At 39.8% G+C, this 16,862-nt stretch overlaps 2 protein-coding genes across 4 annotated transcripts in view; both read left to right on the top strand.

Annotated features, from left to right (window-relative positions):
* SEC24A (SEC24 homolog A, COPII coat complex component) overlaps positions 1–2,767 on the top strand; it is a 43,053-nt gene extending 40,286 nt beyond the window's left edge. For all 3 annotated transcript variants that reach the window (XM_067567046.1, XM_067567043.1, XM_067567044.1), the window contains exon 23: positions 633–2,767. In XM_067567046.1, coding sequence (XP_067423147.1) covers positions 633–747 — 115 coding nt within the window. In that variant the 3' untranslated portion in view covers positions 748–2,767. The remainder of the gene's footprint in view (positions 1–632) is intronic.
* A 5,136-nt stretch (positions 2,768–7,903) lies between these two features.
* CAMLG (calcium modulating ligand) lies at positions 7,904–16,616 on the top strand. The gene is made up of 4 exons (XM_067567047.1): positions 7,904–8,372; positions 11,454–11,911; positions 12,612–12,677; positions 15,959–16,616. The coding sequence occupies exons 1-4, from the start codon at positions 8,192–8,194 to the stop codon at positions 16,148–16,150; spliced, it is 897 nt and encodes a 298-aa protein (XP_067423148.1). The 5' UTR covers positions 7,904–8,191; the 3' UTR covers positions 16,151–16,616.
* The last annotated feature ends 246 nt before the right edge of the window (positions 16,617–16,862 follow it).

Raw genomic sequence — 16,862 nt, 5'->3', positions numbered from 1 at the left:
GCACGCACCATGCTCGTGCGAGTCACCGGACACTGCTAAGAAACCCTTCTGGAATACAGATAGGGGACAACACATCTCGAAGAACCTCCAGTTACAAGAAAGTAACTTCCTCTTCCTTTGTCTAGGACAAACTTGTTTATCAAGTGTGCCCCTCAAAACATTTTAGAAACTTATTTCTAGCACACGACTCTTTACATACAATCTGTACAAACATCACAATGACTGACTGACCGACCAGCATGTCAGCAGCTCTCATTTGATGCTACACACGAAACTCTTTACAGATAAACACTAGGATAATGTGTTAAGAGTGAAGTGTCAGACCTGCTGGGAGTTTACAGAACACAGGGCCCTCTGCCAGTTGGCTTTGAGGGGCTCCTAAGTTACAAATATAACCAGGTTGCCTGTATTTAGCATCAGACATCTATTAATTGTGAACATTATTCAGCAATATTGTGGTGTGAATGATTGTGAGGCCTACAGCACTTGCTTTTCATTTACACTTCACCAGTTGATGCACTTATTTTTAATAGCTTTAAAAACGTTAGTTCATTCTATAACTTTAAAAATACAGTACTGTAGAGGTTAGTACATGTTTCATTTCACTCAGCCATTTTATTTCTATTTCTAAGGGATGAAAGTCCACTGAAATCAAGTTTTCTACAGAACATGATAGAAGACAGAACAGAATCTGCCTTATCATACTATGAATTCCTTCTGCATATACAGCAGCAAGTGAATAAATGAACCACAGGGTTGTATGGCTCGCTTGCTCATCGAAAGTTTCTGCAGTAAAGAACACTTGTGCTTGTAATATCTTTTAAGTTTGTGGCCTGATGCAGTTGATAAATTCTCACTGTGATTTCAACAAAGTAAAGCAAATAAAGGACCACAACTGAGAATCGTATGTGCAGCCATATAATATTGTACTTTTAAAAATCAAAATAGATTCGAAGAGATTGGGGGTCTTTAATTTGCAAATTATATTTGTACTGTAAGTAGTTGCAGCATGAAGTACATTTGCAAAGGCAATATTGAAGGGGTAAAATACATTTTGTAAAATGGAGTTGTTTGTTCAAATTGTATATTTCTGTAACTTTTCATTTTTCTTTTTTTGCTGCTAGATTTAAAACCTCAATATGATTGAGTTGCAGGGAAATTGTATTGTCTTTATGATACCGTATATCCACTGATTAAAGACTAAACATATCTTTTAAAAAGAGAGCTACCTGGTACACCTAAAGTAGCAGTGAACCAATTGATAGTGAAATGAACAAATATTTGAAAAAGAATTATGAAAACGTTAGGATGCAGTGTTCTAGAAATGGTTATGTTTAATAGGTCTAAAGGTAGCTTAAACTGGCCTAGCTGGATTGAGGTAGACTGAAGTAATTCATTAACAAGCTTTTAAATGCATCAGTATTCGTGTACCTGAAAGGCAAAGCTGGCATAGCATACTATGTAGACTGAAAACTATAATCACGTGGTCTGGCAGCAAAAACGGGCTAAGATTGATGCTGAGCCTTGATTTTTGTAGTTAAAAATAATGAGTTTGGTCTGGTCTTAATAGTTTATTAAATGGCAGTACAGTGGGGAACAGAAGGCAAAGCAAAAACCACCTGGATCCTTTCTGTGGGTTACATTTGATACATTTCTGCTTTAAAGTAGGTTAACTAAATGTTAGACCCATAAAATTAAAATAATTTTTTGTCAAATGATGCTGTGTGGTAGGACTTCAACCTTAATTTCAGTGTATTTTTGAGACAGCACTGAATATTTTGTTTGATACCTAAAACTGAATTCAAGCAGAAGTCATAATTTTGCTCTTGAAATAAATAGAAAAACATATTTGGTAGGAAGCGTTTCATGGTTCAGTGAATATCTTTAATGTTCTGAGATCTTTTTTTAATTGAAGCTATGTAACAAGCCTAATTCCAGGGCTATGTGCACACAAAATAAATGTTTTAATTTAACTGACAAACCTGCAAGTGCTACAAGTGAAACATGGAAATTGGATTTACAGAAAGCTGGTGTCTGTAAATGTAAGATGTGTAAGGTACTTGGGAAGTAAAGTACATCGATTGGGGAGCAATCTGTAATTGACAGGCTATTTCTCATGTTGCTAGTCGATTGCTGTCCCGTATGCCCATGAAAGAGTGTGGTGTGGAAAAAATGTTTTCCATCTTATTTTGCTTTTAGTTCATATTAATACTCATATGCTTACAGTAACTTGAAAAAAATCTCCTTGCTAGGGGCAAGTAACTTGTCATTGGTGAGTAAAATGTTTATAATAAAGGTAGGCAAATAGATACTGTGCCTAGGCTAGTAAACTTCTGAAGGTTTTCCAAAGCTGATTTTACAGGGCTTGGTAGGATCCCAGTTTCTGCCATTGTCTGCTTCTGCTCCAGTTAAAATGGACTGACAGGAGAGAAAGCAGCTATTTCTTCATAGAAACGTCTCGTGCAATTTGAGCACAAAAAAGCCACTATCATTCTATACTGAATTGTGATGTTTTCAAAACGGCATTTTGGGGAACAGATTGACTTCTCCCAAAGATGATTTAAGCACCCTTCTTGCTGTGTCTCCATGACTAGTGGAAATGTATTTCTTGAAAGTTGTTTATAAGATTGTGCATTATCTTCAAAATGAAAGTATATAGTAAGTATATGGGGGGAGGGGGAAATACTTTAAAACTTACTAAATTACTTTATTTCTGGCTTCACTCACATTTAAATTCTAAATGTATTTCTTAAATGAGAATCAGTCATTCAGACAAACACATTTTTATTATATGGTAACCCACTCGGGGCACCTGATGATGAAATGCACTCGCTAGGATGTTGGAAATCATTCTTGCATCTCACAACACATCCAAAGCCTGTGTTTTTTCTTACTATCACATGCTTTGTCATTATATTCCATAAACTTACATTTTTAAATAGAACATCTGTTTCAGACAGAACTTCACTTGTTTTATGTAAACCAGGATAACAGCTGTGAATAAGTCAGTCTACAAGGCAATACAGTAACTAACAAAATTTCAAGTTAGGATCCCTAATGCTTTTTCTGTAAAACTTACAACAGTGAGCAAATGAACCCATCTGGAATAGAACGCTTTTGGAATGTCCATACTGTATTTAAGAAATATTCTGCAATACTGAATGTCTAGTGGGGGACAAAAACCTACTGCTTCAATTTGTATTACTTTTCCATCATTGCAGAGCACATCAGTGTGTAAACTGCCTATGCCGCACTTCTCACTGTATTACAAATGTCAAGGATAACTTGTTTATTTTAAGATCTTAAACAGGCAAGGGTGGCCTTGATTGTTGTATCTTAGTGTGACAACCCTACCACTAAATGTACTCTATTTTTCTTGTTTCTGAGGTTAAACTATTCGTTTAACACAATGTTAATTCAGTCAACATCAGTACAGTACTATCCATTTTAATTTGTATACATTCTTTTATAATTTAATATATTTTGAGTCTGTCTAAACAGACTATTTTGCAATAACTAGAATAAGATTTACATTTCTTTTATTCAGAGTTAATTTCTTAACAATTTATAATCAAAGATGCAGAATGGCTGTTATACAAGGGACCATCAAATGTGATTTTAAGCTTTTGTTCACTATTATGGATGTAATCCTTATAAAGTAAATTTAATTTTGTAAAGTAGTGTATAATATTGTAATATTAAATCCTTGTTTTCTGAAACTTGGACACATCTTCAGTGTGAAGTTATAAATCTTGCCCCTTCTGAATCTGAGACAGGATTTACTTGTCTTCCTTTTTACAGTTTGTAATTTTCACTGTTTTATTCCTGTAAAAAGTCATTTGTAACACATGCAAATGCTTATTTTATCTGTGCTAATTTATCAGATTTGGCTACTCAATAAAACTAATTGAAAGAGCTCACAAAAGTCCATCAGTCCTTTAATAAACAGAAGTAGGATACCATATTTGACCAATCACTGGGTGACATTTTTTCCATTGGTTGCATTTGTAACTTCGGTAACAGTAATTACCTTCCGAAAGGAAAAAATGGTAACTTGCTAAAATTGCCAATTTGAAAATGGTATGAAGATTGGGGGACTTCGTATTTCAGGAGAAAAAATTAAAGCATTTCTGTTTTGTGACTACGACCGTTGGCAAAATTCCACTTTGTTACAGCATGATATAATACATTTTTAAAAAGGAAAGTTCAGATTTACTGGCTTTTGCACTCAGGCATTTGATGCCTTACTCTAAGAAAAAAATCTACAGTGACAGCCAGATGTTCTTGGGACCTAATGACTCGCTCCTCCAATGTGAAGAGACGTGGTGACAGAGAAAATGAAGTATTGACAAATGCAATGCTTAGGAAGGGATAAATTGAACTACTCAGACATAGCTAAATTCTTAATTACTTATAACCACTCAGAAAAAATAGTTGGGAGTCTTTGTGGACTACTCAATTCACTGCAGATTGAGCACACATTTGCACTATTTAGGGTATATATAGAATAGGGTAGAAAATAATATTGAAAATAAGCCATTATATAAATCAATGGTATTCTCACCTGGAATGCTGTGCTCAACTGTTTGAGGAAAAATATAATTCAAATAAAGCACACGCAGTAGAGAGTGGGTGGTAGAGAATGTAAATAGGACATGACTGATCCTCCTGTCTCATAGTACAAGAAAAAAATGCTCAACATGAAAATCAACAGATTGAAAAGTAATGAAAGGAAATAATTACAACTGACAAAGCAGTAGGAAGAAATATTCCATATAGGTAGGTTTATTTCATAATCTACTAATCTTCCTCTGAAACACCTGATACTGGTCATAGTCTGAGAGAAGATACTAGACTAAATAGATGTTTGAGCTGATATGGAAATTCCTATGTTCCTGAATGTGGTCAGGACATGTATTTTACTTCCTATCTGCTCCATGACACCTTTAGCAGCACATGGATCTGAGGAAATGGATTGAGAGAAAGATCCTCATCTTGAACATGAACGAGTTTAAAACAGTATTTCAACTTGGTATTTACTAGAGATGGGACTGCACTGTGAAGTATGGATCTGAATTTTCTCAAAGTTCTGTGGAGTGGGAGTGAGATTTGCAATTCAGGCCCATCTCTAGTGAGTTAGGCCTGAAAAATCATGCAGCTATCTCCATTTGCATGTGTTAGTTAGTTATGGTCTAGTTAGTACTCTTGCGTTGGGGTAAAAGTAGGTTGGATTTTAAACCCTTTCCTGGGACTTGGTCATATTTAATGTTCCCACTGGTTTTTACATACAAGGGAAATTGCTATAGCAATGATACAATGCTTCAAAGAAGATACTGAAGATATATGGTGGAACTAAAGATCCCATGGCATTTTGAGAAGAGCTAAAATCTAGTCTGGGAAACTATTAGGTTCCTACTGTGAGAATAATATCTATTAACTCATCAATATTTTCTTCTCTAAGGGCTGTTTTCTAAGTATTCAGCCTTTTGTGAATGTTTGTATTAACACCAGCAGTACTGTAGCTGTACACAACTTACTCTCTTGCAATATGCTTTGCACCTAATAGTTTCCCAGACTAGATTTTACTATGTATTTTAAAAGTTCATTTTGTTACCTCTCCAATGAACAGCACCTTATTTTTTTTCCTACAGGGGCTATTCAGAAAAAATAAACTATTTCTGAATATAAAGTTACAATGGGCAAGTAATTTAAAAGATTAAAATGATCAATAGCCTTAGCTATTATCCATTGAAAACTTGACCCAAAAATAAGAACAGCACTTCAGTGGCCTAAATTTCTCTGGCACATAGAGCAGTGATTGGATTTCTGAGAAAAGTGTTTGATCAGACTTGACCTAATACTTTAAAATTCAAATATTAGTACAGAGTTCCAGAAATGTTTAGTTTCTTCTATAGCTCGGGAGTTGTAACCTGTAGAAACTACCACTGCAGTCTAATGAATCTAGGTCAGTATATAATAGCCTTTGCTTTCTATGTCATCATTAAAATTGCATGGCAGCACAGTAATTTATGAATGTGTTTAGCTCATGGAAGAAAACAGCTGAGTTTTATATCTTGTATAGGGAATGGCAAAGCTTTGCCAAGTCTTAAAAGCGTCATTGGTTTGTGAAGAGAAGACAGTGCGGTGCTAATTGTATAGACAAACATCCAAGAGCAATGCTTTTCAGAACACTAAATTCTGCAGGTTTAGGATTTTGTATGATTTTAATTTAATTCTAGCTCTTGATTTTAAGATTTTTTTTTTTCCCCCTGGCCAGAAATATGTAAGATATTTGTCAAGATAACCTTCCCTAAGATTGCACAAGGACAGTGCCATGCTGTGTTCTGGATAGCTATGCACAAGCATGCCAAAAACCATTTTTCTTTGTATTCCATCTTTACATTGCATTGCTAAAATAGATTTTCCTCTCTGAATGTGCATTCTAAACTCAGATGTAAGAGTCCCATAGCCAGGTTTCAGTGAGGTGCAAACACTTCAGATGAGTGAAGTTAGAAATGAACCCTATAGGAGAACTGTAGTCCATTAGGGAAGTCTCAGCTATGTAAGTTTAATTGAAATATTATGTCAAGTACAACCAGTGGTGCATGTTTTATTTTCCTTATTTGTTTTAAGTGTCTTTTTGGTTTCCCAATTGAGCTGTTGCTTTTAATATACAGCAGACGGGATGGGTTCCATAGCAATTATCCTGGATAAATATTCTTTTACAATAAAATTGTTCAGAGTACTGTAAAATAGTATCTTGCACTTTACATATAGCGCCTTTTACTGCCAAAGGATCTAAACAGCTTCTTGCAGCTGGATGAAACAGCAATTGTTCAACAATAGCTCTGAGCAAGAGTTTAGATGTGGAAGTCAAAACAAAAACAGTTGAAACTAGAGGAGAAAATTAAACCAGGTGGAATTACCTAAATTGGCATTTTACCACTTAACACATCATCTCCTACACCCCGCGCCCTGGGCTACAACTAGCCCTTCATGCTTGGATGCCGAGAATACGGTCTGAGGCGTATTACTCCAAGAAAGCTACTAGCCACAGATACTTGGTTGTTTTCTCCAGTCGTTTTCCTGTCCCCGTGCGGTAACGATCCCTTACGCTAAGGTGGGAGGCGTGCACAGGGGGGCAGAGGCGGGAAGGATTGACTGTTGCAATCCGCTATGGATGCGGATATCCGCGGGCCATGTTTGTGGATCGCGGATTGGGCTCCAGCTGTTGGCTTTTGTAACCATGAGCCCTTGTCTGAGGATCTCCCCGCCCAAGTCAATTCTGTACTTAGCCTCGCAGCGCCGGGGGGAGCTGCCGTCCCTTTCGTACGGAGCTGTTAGTGTTCAGCTGAGAGCTAGCGGCCGTCTGTCTGTCTGTCCGATGGCGGGAGAGCGGGACCGGGCACCGCTAGCTGCCCTCGGGGCATGGCTGACACACCAGGCCATGACGATGACCCCCAGGAGCCGCCCAGCCGGCAGCGCCCCTCCCCCGCCGGAGCAGACACCTCAGCCGCGGCACGACCCTGAGGGCCCCTGGACAGGTGCTAACGCCGGCCAGCTCTGACCGCCCCCCTCGCGCTGGCGGGATGCGCGGCCGGGCTCGTTGTGCCGGCGGAGATGGCCTTACTGGCCTTTCCCCGCGCTGGCTGGGTCGGCGGCGGCCAGGGTGAAATGAAGGCGCCTGGCCCCTCCCCCCTCCGGCGGGCGGGGGGCGTCCGCGGTGGCTACTCCCTCCGCTGCTGTGCCCGCTCCTCGGGCAGCCAGCGGGGCGCCCCGAACCGAACCCTTCCCCTGGGGAGCCGTTTCCTCCACTGCAGGCAGGCAGGCAGACACACCCCGCTTGGTGCACCCGCGCAGCGTCACCGCTCCCTGCCCTGCCACACCTCCTCTGCCTTACGCACCTTCCTTGCGTGGTCATCCCGAGGCCGAAACCGCCATCTTCACTGTGGGCAACATGTCCGGAAAGGCGCGGGGTTGGCGAAGCTTACCGGCCGGACCTCACTCCCAGTTCCTTTGGCTTCTGCCCTCCTCCAAGATGGCGGCGCTGGCTTCAGCAGTTGGAGGCGGGTCGTCCAGGGCGATGGTGGTAACGCCTGCGCACTAGGTGTGAGGGAAGCGAGCAGAGCGGCCCGGCTGTCCTCATTGTTTTGTGGGGGGCGGGGTCGCTGTTGTTTCTGTGGCGGGGGGGATGGAGCAGGAGGCGCTGGCCGGAGCCGACGGCGGCGGGGCTGGGTCGGCCAACATGGGGAGCCCCGCGGGACTCTCCGTGTCACAGCGCCGGGCCGAACTCCGGCGGAGGAAGCTGCTGCTGAACTCGGAGGAGCGGATCAACCGGATCATGGGCTTCCACCGGCCGGGCGGGGCGAAGGGTGAGAGGCAAGGGTCGGGTGGTGGTGGTGGTGGTGGTGGTGGGGGGGGGTCGTTCAGCCCTAGCGCGGCGGTTGGCCAATGGTGAGGCGCTGTGGCCCTCCACGAAGACACTGAGGCAGGCGAGAAGGAGAGGTTGCCGGGGAGACCCCGGCCACTGCTGGGTGCAAGGCGGGGCCGGAGGCTGCCGGGGAGACCCGTGCCATTAAAAGGAGGCAGGGGGAGATGAGGCCAGCCTAGGTTGGAGGCTGTGGATGACCCCTCAGCTTTTGGGGGTGTATGGCATGAACTAGGGCGCACCATCTTATCTCTTCCCCGGGAAGGCCAGGGGCTCCGGGTGTGTTTAGTGATGGCATCTTCCTCCTCTCCTGCGGCAGGGAACAGACTCTTCCCCCCCCAAGATGGGTGGGACTGAGGGTTGGGGCATGACTGTGCTGTCAGTGGTGACAGTTACGTCCTCTTTTCCCCATGCTTCTAGGTGGTACCAACTAACTCTCACCCATTAATATGCAGAGATGGCTCTGGAGAAACACACCTCAGCATACAAATGTGTGTGTGATTTCCCTCAATATATCCGTGACGGGATCTGGAGATCGTTTCACTGACCTCAGCATTTTCTGTCCTCTGTAAAATAGTTTAGGTGACTTCTGCACACTGCTTGTGGCCGGTATCTTTTCTTCCATGTTTCTTATATTTGGAATCACACTAAACTTCATTTCAGGACCCTTTGGTGTGTTAGTGTTGTTGTTATCTATAAAGCACCATAGATCTATATATCTCTATATAGACATAAAATAAGGTGTGTCTTCCTCCTGCCCCTCTCCCCCAAAAATCATTTACAATTTAAGGGTCTGATCCTGCAAGCCCCGTATGCACAGAATTGCCATAGACTTTATTGGAATTTTCTGCATGTACAGGGGTTAGCAGGATTGGGTCCTATTGTGTTGATTAGAGGGTTTCTTGGGCCCAAAAAGGGAATGCTAATAAAACTCTTTTTCAGTGTTACAATATTAAACAGGTTAAGTATGGTTTGAGGTTTTATCTGAAATTATCGCTGGTCTATTCCCATTATAATCTTTTTAACATTTTATTAAAGACACAGAAAAACAAAAACAGTTACGACGTCTGAAATGTAAAGTTGTAAATAAGGCTTTCATTTTAACAATAATCTTTATTCCCTTTGCCTTTAGCTGTATAGTCTCTTCTAAGGAGAAGCCCTGCTTGACAGTTTTGTAGATGGCATTAAAGGCGGTATTAACTGTCATTGTTTGAGACCTTTCCACCTGTTATCTTGCCACCCCATGACTTTAGCAGAAGCTTTGAAGAGCCCTTATCACAGTTTCTTTCACTATAATGATCCCCCTCTGACACAGTGAGGGTGATATGATAAAATGTTAGGGTGGTTTTGCTCATGCATAGAAATTGTCTTTGAAAAAACAAGTTCCGTATTTTCTCATGGCAGAAATTATTTACTCAGAAAAACTGAGTAGATGATATTTGGCACTTTTCTAGGACCTATCATTTCATTGTTCTTTAAAAAAATTATTAGCTTCTCTGGTTCTCAGTTTATGCATCTATAAAATGCCCACCTCACAAGAATGTAGAAGCTGATGTATTCAGATCAGAACCCTGGAGTCCTCTCTCCCAATTTCCAACTCTCATAACCATTTTTCTCCAGTATTTAATTTCTCCACAAGTTGTTTCTCATGTTGATGACTGTCACATGGTTGTATGGAAGATACTACATTTCTTTCCAACTTTTCTGTGTTATGATTGCTTTATTTCATCTTTGAGTTTAACTAAAACAATATCTGGAAATATTTAAACATTTTTAATTTGATCTAAGCTATTTCCTATATTAATTCATCAATCATTAGTGAACTCCAAAATTCCATTGCAAATTTGCAATTGATTGCATGTCATCTATTTTTCCAGAAATTTTTGTGAAAAGAGTAAAAGTTTAGTAAAGAGTGAGTTTTCAGATTTTAATTTGCAAGGGTGGCCATAAACAGTGAGTTAGTTTGTTTTCATTATGAAAAATACTTCTCTTAAAGGGCTGTTTTTCTTGTTTTAATACCTGTGCCTGGAATATCTTTCTTGAATCCTTTTATTGCATTTTCTCTTTCTCCACCAAATGAAAGGTTATTATTCTTATTTAGCACTGTGCAGCTCTGCTATTGACTACATTTTGGCTTGTTTCCTTCCAGACTTTTTCTGCTATGTATGGTTTATCCATTTATCCCTTGTTACTGCTCCTTCTGTCTGCTTCACTTACTCTGAATTCTATGCCTTTTTTACACTGCTCTCTTTGCTTGAAATATCCCCTGGCTTCCTGTGTTCCAGATGTCATTCTTCAAATCTTTCTTCAAACCCAGTGCTTTTACTTGTTTTTTTGTTGCTGAGTGAATGTGACTCTGCCTGTGCCAACACTTGTACAGACAACTTAAGAATGTAGCCCAACATCTGCTATAGTTTTAATTGTAAACTGTTTATTGCTGGGTTTTAATGTATATTTTATGTTTTGGAAAGTGTCATACACACCTGTGTGCTATAGAAGTCCGTGTGGTGGTGGAGGGGAGTCATGACCTTCTTAGAACCCATTGCAAATGTATATGTAAAAATAATAAAAGAAGAGAACTTCTGAAGTCACTGTCAACAAATTTTTGCCTTGATGCTGAAGTTGACTTTATGCTGTGCTCTTTACTGTTCTCCACCAGGAGACATGGTGTAATGGTCTGAGCATAGGAACAGGAGTCAGAAACTCCTAACTTCTAATCTTAGCTCTAACACAGAGGTCTTCTGTTGCTTAGAGCAGGTCACTGCTGCCTCAGTTTCTCTATCTGTAAAATGAGACTGCTGATAGTCACTCATTTACTACTCAAGGGTTTTAGGAAGACTAGTTAATTACTGTTTATAAAATGCTGTGAAGAAAAGCTTGAACATGTTTGTTATCAATTATAAAGCTGCAGTTTCACAAAAGTGTTTTATTACATCAAGCTGATGCCCAAAATCCAGCAGGCTGAGAGGGTGATCTAAATATTCAGTGGGAATAACATGCTCCATGTTTTGTTTCTCCTCTTCAGATAATGAAAGTCACACAGAGTCAAAACTTCAACATGAGCAAGATAAACCAAATTCCCTCCCTATTCCTTCAGTTTCAAAGCGAGTTGTGCTTGGTGATTCTGTCTGTAATTTGGCAGGAACATCTGACCACACAAGTGGCATTCTAGAGCTCAAGGGAGATAAAAAGGACTTGTTCAGTAAAACTCCAGAGCTTGGTAATGATGGTACCAGTGAGCTCTGGCATCGCAGCAGAGGGGATCTGGCATCAGATGCTGCACAGCGAGCACCTCGACATGGATTAGATCAATACTTATCAAGATTTGATGAAGCTATGAAGCTAAGAAACCAGCTGATGAATGAGAAGCCTAGTCAAGAGAATGGGAATGCAGTGGAGGAATTTGATTCTTTTCGCATTTTTAGATTGGTGGGATGTGCACTTCTTGCCATTGGAGTCAGGGCTTTTGTGTGCAAGTACTTGGTGAGTTAAGAAAATTATTTTGCCTTGTTGCTGCAAATCCCACATTCGATGTCTTCTAGAGGTAACATGAAATTCGTATATTTAGGGCTCTAGGCTGTAGATGGTGTCTAGATGAGTAGGGAGTTTACCCGTCTCTTGGACCAATCTTATATAAGCCCTGAGTAGTCATTACCTTCTTGAGGCAGGATGTCATCTCAGAACCTGCACTGTTTGAGTAATGCAGCCACTAGCTAGCAGTTGACAGCAGGGCAAACTATTACATCGACCCCTAGCAATTGAGAACATTAGCACCAGAATGCTCCAAGCATATGCCTGTGTCTCCAGCTGAAATCTCATCTAGAAATATGTAGCTAGGACAAAGTACCACCTTCTGAATCATTGGGTTGACTTTAGACAGCATTGATGTATATGTGGCAACAATCATTGATAAATCTGTAAGGCCTCCTATGTCTTATTTCCTTTCAGGGTCAGGGCCTAAGAGAATAATGCAAATATTCCTCCTTAAATTTAACCACTACTTATTTAGGCCACCAGTGCTCATAAACATGGTTATCATTTTCCATAAATGGTTTTTCAATGCAATGACTAAAATTTTATTATAAATAAATGGCATTTTCCTTGGAAGCATAAGTTAACATGATTCCTCAATTATCTTTTTTTGTCTAATTAATTTTCATGTTTTTCTCTTTTATCTTCACAGTCAATATTTGCTCCATTTCTTACTCTACAACTTGCATATATGGGATTGTCTAAATATTTTCCAAAGGTAAGATCAGCACTCCAAAAAGATTAATTTAAAATCTTTTTAATGTTAATTTTTGCAAGAATGGTTTAGAATGTACTTTACAAACAAGTTTAAGTAACTAATTGATGTATCAATACGACCCCCTTTTGTTTTAAGGCAGTGAAATGAAAGTCAGCTATTATTGTGGGTTAATGTCCTCACGTTTAAATTGTCAGGACCTTCATTCAAATCCTGTTAAAGTTTCAAATGAAAATGAGTTCTGTGGTCTTGTTCTTATGCCTAGTGAACATTTAGTTATAGCATAATTGGAAGCATCTGGTCAGGAGAGGAAGGTAATTCTTCTTTTGATTTGTGAAGCATTTACCTTACATCTATGCAGTACTTATCTGTGGTCACTGTTGTGAGGTTTCATCCACAGATGGTGTGCATGAGATGTTTGAGCAAACAGAATTTTTCCCCCCAATGTGAACTAAACCTTAAACCTTCATTTTCAAGGTCACTGAATTTCACTTACTAATAACTATTTAAATGTGGGGCAGAAGTACAGGTGGAAGACCTTGAAATGTGAGGATTTATTTACATGCCTATATTTCTGCTCATCAATAGGAAACTCTATCTCTTTCTTTATATATCTACACTGGTTAATTACAATGAAGTGACTGTTTAGCTTGATGTCTTTGTCAATCTACATTGTAAAGGAGGGTTAACTAATACTTGATCCATAGTTTAAAATTCTAATGTTCCTTTTCAAAGGAACAGTAGATTAACTATAGAAAGTAGGAATAAATGAGTGGTTGGGATTTCTTAGGTAAGTATGTAATTGAAAAAAGTGAACTTTCAAGAAGTCATTCTAAATTTATCTGCAGAAAACATCAGACAGTGTATTGGGGGTATCCATCCTGGATTAGATCACCTGAACTAGATCACCTATTAGATTTTTTTAGCTCCAGTTTCTAAATTCAGTTATTTAACTGTAGTATTTTAAGATGTGACCTTTTGAATTTGGAAATAATAATATCCTTGCTGACAATATTTACCCTTCAGTGTATATGTTATAATTATACTTTAGACCACAGGCCTGTCTGTCCATCTCTGGTCTAGGTAGGTGGAAAGTGCAGCTTCCCTGGCACATTTTGAGAGGAGATGGCCAAACTCCTTTCCCTCATTTTAAATATATTGTAATGATTAATGTTGTGTGAGCTATTTGCTTAGTAAGTTATGACTAATGTTTGCTTATGCAGGTCCTTCTGCTATCTGTGTCCATTTTGTTGCTTTGTGAAAACATTGGGGTACCTTGAATATGAGACTGTGTCTTTAAGTTTTCATAAATGGCTTGATTTACCTATACTGTACCATAGTAAGTAGCAGTACTAAACTGTTCTAGATCACAACATTTTGAAATCTCACACAACTTAATGTTGCAGTCCCAAAAATGAATTTCAGAGTAAAACTCTTAAGTTGACACCAACACCATGGCTACCTGTTCTGTCTAACATCGCTCCCTGCCGATACGCCGAATTGCTGGCACACGCTGCAAAGCTCAGCAAATCCAGGAGAACATGTCTTCCTATCCACCAAGACCTCGACAACGCCTCCTCCCCCAATGCTTTATGTTCTTCAAGCCTTTCTGGGAATATTCGCTTAGCCTCATGCAATTGGGCTGTGATCAGGAGACTTGGAAAGCAGATTGGGCTAAACAAGACTTAAAAAATAAGCACCTTGTGCTGAATCCAATGCAGAAGGTTCCTTGGTTCGATCTCACGTGGACATCTTGGCCAACTCTGAACTGATCTGAACCAACCATGGTAGATGCAGACATTTATTGCACAAATGGAAAATCAAGAACTCCCCAGCATGCGAGTGTGGCTCCCAATGATAGACCATCAAACATATCACCATCTACTGCCCAATTGATAAATATGAAGGAGGCATCACTGCAGTAAATTCTGCCATGCCTGATGTAGCCATCTGGCTCAATTAACTTCAGGTGAAATTGTAGTTGCTGCTGTACACCAGCCATACGAAAGAAGTGTAAAATGCCAAACAGACCTCTATTCTAGATTATAGGGCCGTTGACAAATAATTTAAACCACAACCTGTAACACAATGAATAGCCAATTCACCCATCACAAAAACAGCAGCCACAAAACAGTCCCATCTCAGCTCCTACAAAAACCTTAACACTACAGTCTCCTAATGCCCGTTCTAAGAGATGGAATTTTCAAGACCTCCTAATGGTCAACAGAGTCCAACTATACCAGACCACTGAAGGGAGTGAATTTGACAGTTATTAGGGCCCTTCTCGAGAGAGCTCTGCAGCAGTTCCATCTAGAAAACTGAAGGAGCACAAGTGATCACCTCTGCTGATGATGTCTGAAGTAGTATTTCATGCATAGAGGGGTCATCTCTAAAGCAGACGGGTACCATGCCATTCGTGGTTTTAAGATCAAAACCAACATCTTGAATTTGACCTAGAAACCAGCCTGGTAGCTAGTATGTGTGTTCATGGAAGAAGAAGCTGCTTAACAAGTAAGCTGCTGCATTCTATGCTAGTTGTTTCCAAATGCGTTTAAGATGTAGCCCTAAATAGAGCACACTATCATAATCTATAATTTTGAGATGACAAAGGCATTGATTACAATAGCAAAGTTGCACTGAGAGATGGCTATAGTCTCCTGACCAGAAAAAGATGGCAAAAAGCAATTTTGGTCATAACTGTTAGGATTATCCAGAAGCAATTGTTAATTTAATAAGAGCAGAGATTGCACACTGAGTGATAACTAGTCGGGACACACCATCAATTAAACAATCTGATTAGTCCTTGTTATAGCCTCAGCTGCTTTCCCCAGCTGGCCATTACCTCAATTTTATACCACTGAACTTTAACTAGCTTGCTCTCTTCCATGCCTCAGTCTTAATCAGACACAGAAAGATGTTTGATTGCACTATGGATTGGATGAAATGAAGATACAAAGTGGGTATTGTCAAGATACTTAAAAAAAATTAAATCCATGTCTCCTTGCTATGCACCTTACAGCTCTCTATGCATAGTGGATACCTGTGGGATCCCACATGAAATCATCCTCAGGACAGCAGAGCACCCTTTCCAAACTGCTTACTGGGATCTGTGAGATAAAAGAACAAAACAGCCAAGTAGCAGGCTTAGCTATTCATGCTGGAGTATTGGTTTAAAATTAAATATTCAAGTATTTGCTTATAGTTAGGTGTGTTGCTTAAAGCAGAACTGGGTTGTGACAGATGAAATAATTTAGTAATCACTATTTTTGTTTTTTGCTGTTTAGAGTGAAAAGAAGATGAAAACTACAGTATTAACTGCTGCTCTTTTACTGTCTGGAATCCCTGCAGAAGTGATTAGTCGTTCCATGGATACCTATAGCAAAATGGGAGACATCTTCACAGATCTTTGCGTCTATTTCTTCACTTTTATCTTCTGCCATGAACTGCTTGGTTTTTTTGGTTCTGGAGTGCCGTGATGACTGTAGAACTCAATACAGTTGTTACACAAAGGTTTTCCGTTATGTAATCCTGTAATATCTTTGGGTATGCCACACAGGTTTAGGCCTTATTTAATTCTTACCTATTCAAATGCTTGAAAAGCGGTTTTAAATCCACTCATATATGAATGGAAGAACAGGGTCCCAGGTTTGGGGTTGAATTAGTAGTTTATTCAGTTTCAAATGTGGAGAATAGAACGCAAATGTCAGTAATTGATATCCTTTGCTTATATAGTTAGAAGATGCCCGCCCTTCTCACTGCACCCCAGGATTACTTATATTATGTCATTTTCTTGTTGACTCTGTAGTGTGAGAGCACAACTCAACTGGTGTGCTCTCAACACCACTATTTATACATTGTGACTGGACTTACCTAAAGACTGCTCCCTGTGTTACTTCTGTTTTTTAAAATCTCTAAATAAATTCTGAATGTTGAACAAAAATAGCCTCCACCCACAAGTTTGGTGATGTGCCACCTCATTGTCTTGTCTCAGATGAAGTCCTCATCCTTTCTGTGCATATTGTGCATAAGTTATTTGTTATGGTCATGACTGATTTCAAATGAGGAAACTGGAGCAAAACAACTAAGCACAAAAATCCTGTTGTCCTACAAATGTCATTAGTCAAGAAGTAAGCAGTCATGTTTAGAAACTGTGCTAGTTTCATAATGTTTCCCTGAGCATTTGGCAGC

This window comes from Emydura macquarii, unplaced genomic scaffold, assembly GCF_026122565.2.
Source record: "Emydura macquarii macquarii isolate MOO-44397 ecotype Brisbane River unplaced genomic scaffold, CSIRO-AGI_Emac_v2 contig_2768, whole genome shotgun sequence".
NCBI lineage: Eukaryota > Metazoa > Chordata > Testudines > Chelidae > Emydura > Emydura macquarii.
The sequence above is the reverse complement of the archived record's forward strand: the minus strand, read 5'-3'. Positions and strand labels throughout refer to the sequence as shown.

Excerpts from the sequence above, each read along its gene's own strand:
- CAMLG (XM_067567047.1), top strand. The coding sequence starts at position 8,192 with ATGGAGCAGGAGGCGCTGGCCGGAGCCGACGGCGGCGGGGCTGGGTCG. Across the intron at positions 11,912-12,611 it reads CTTTTGTGTGCAAGTACTTG|TCAATATTTGCTCCATTTCT; the intron begins GTGAGTTAAGAA and ends TTATCTTCACAG. Across the intron at positions 12,678-15,958 it reads TGTCTAAATATTTTCCAAAG|AGTGAAAAGAAGATGAAAAC; the intron begins GTAAGATCAGCA and ends TTTGCTGTTTAG.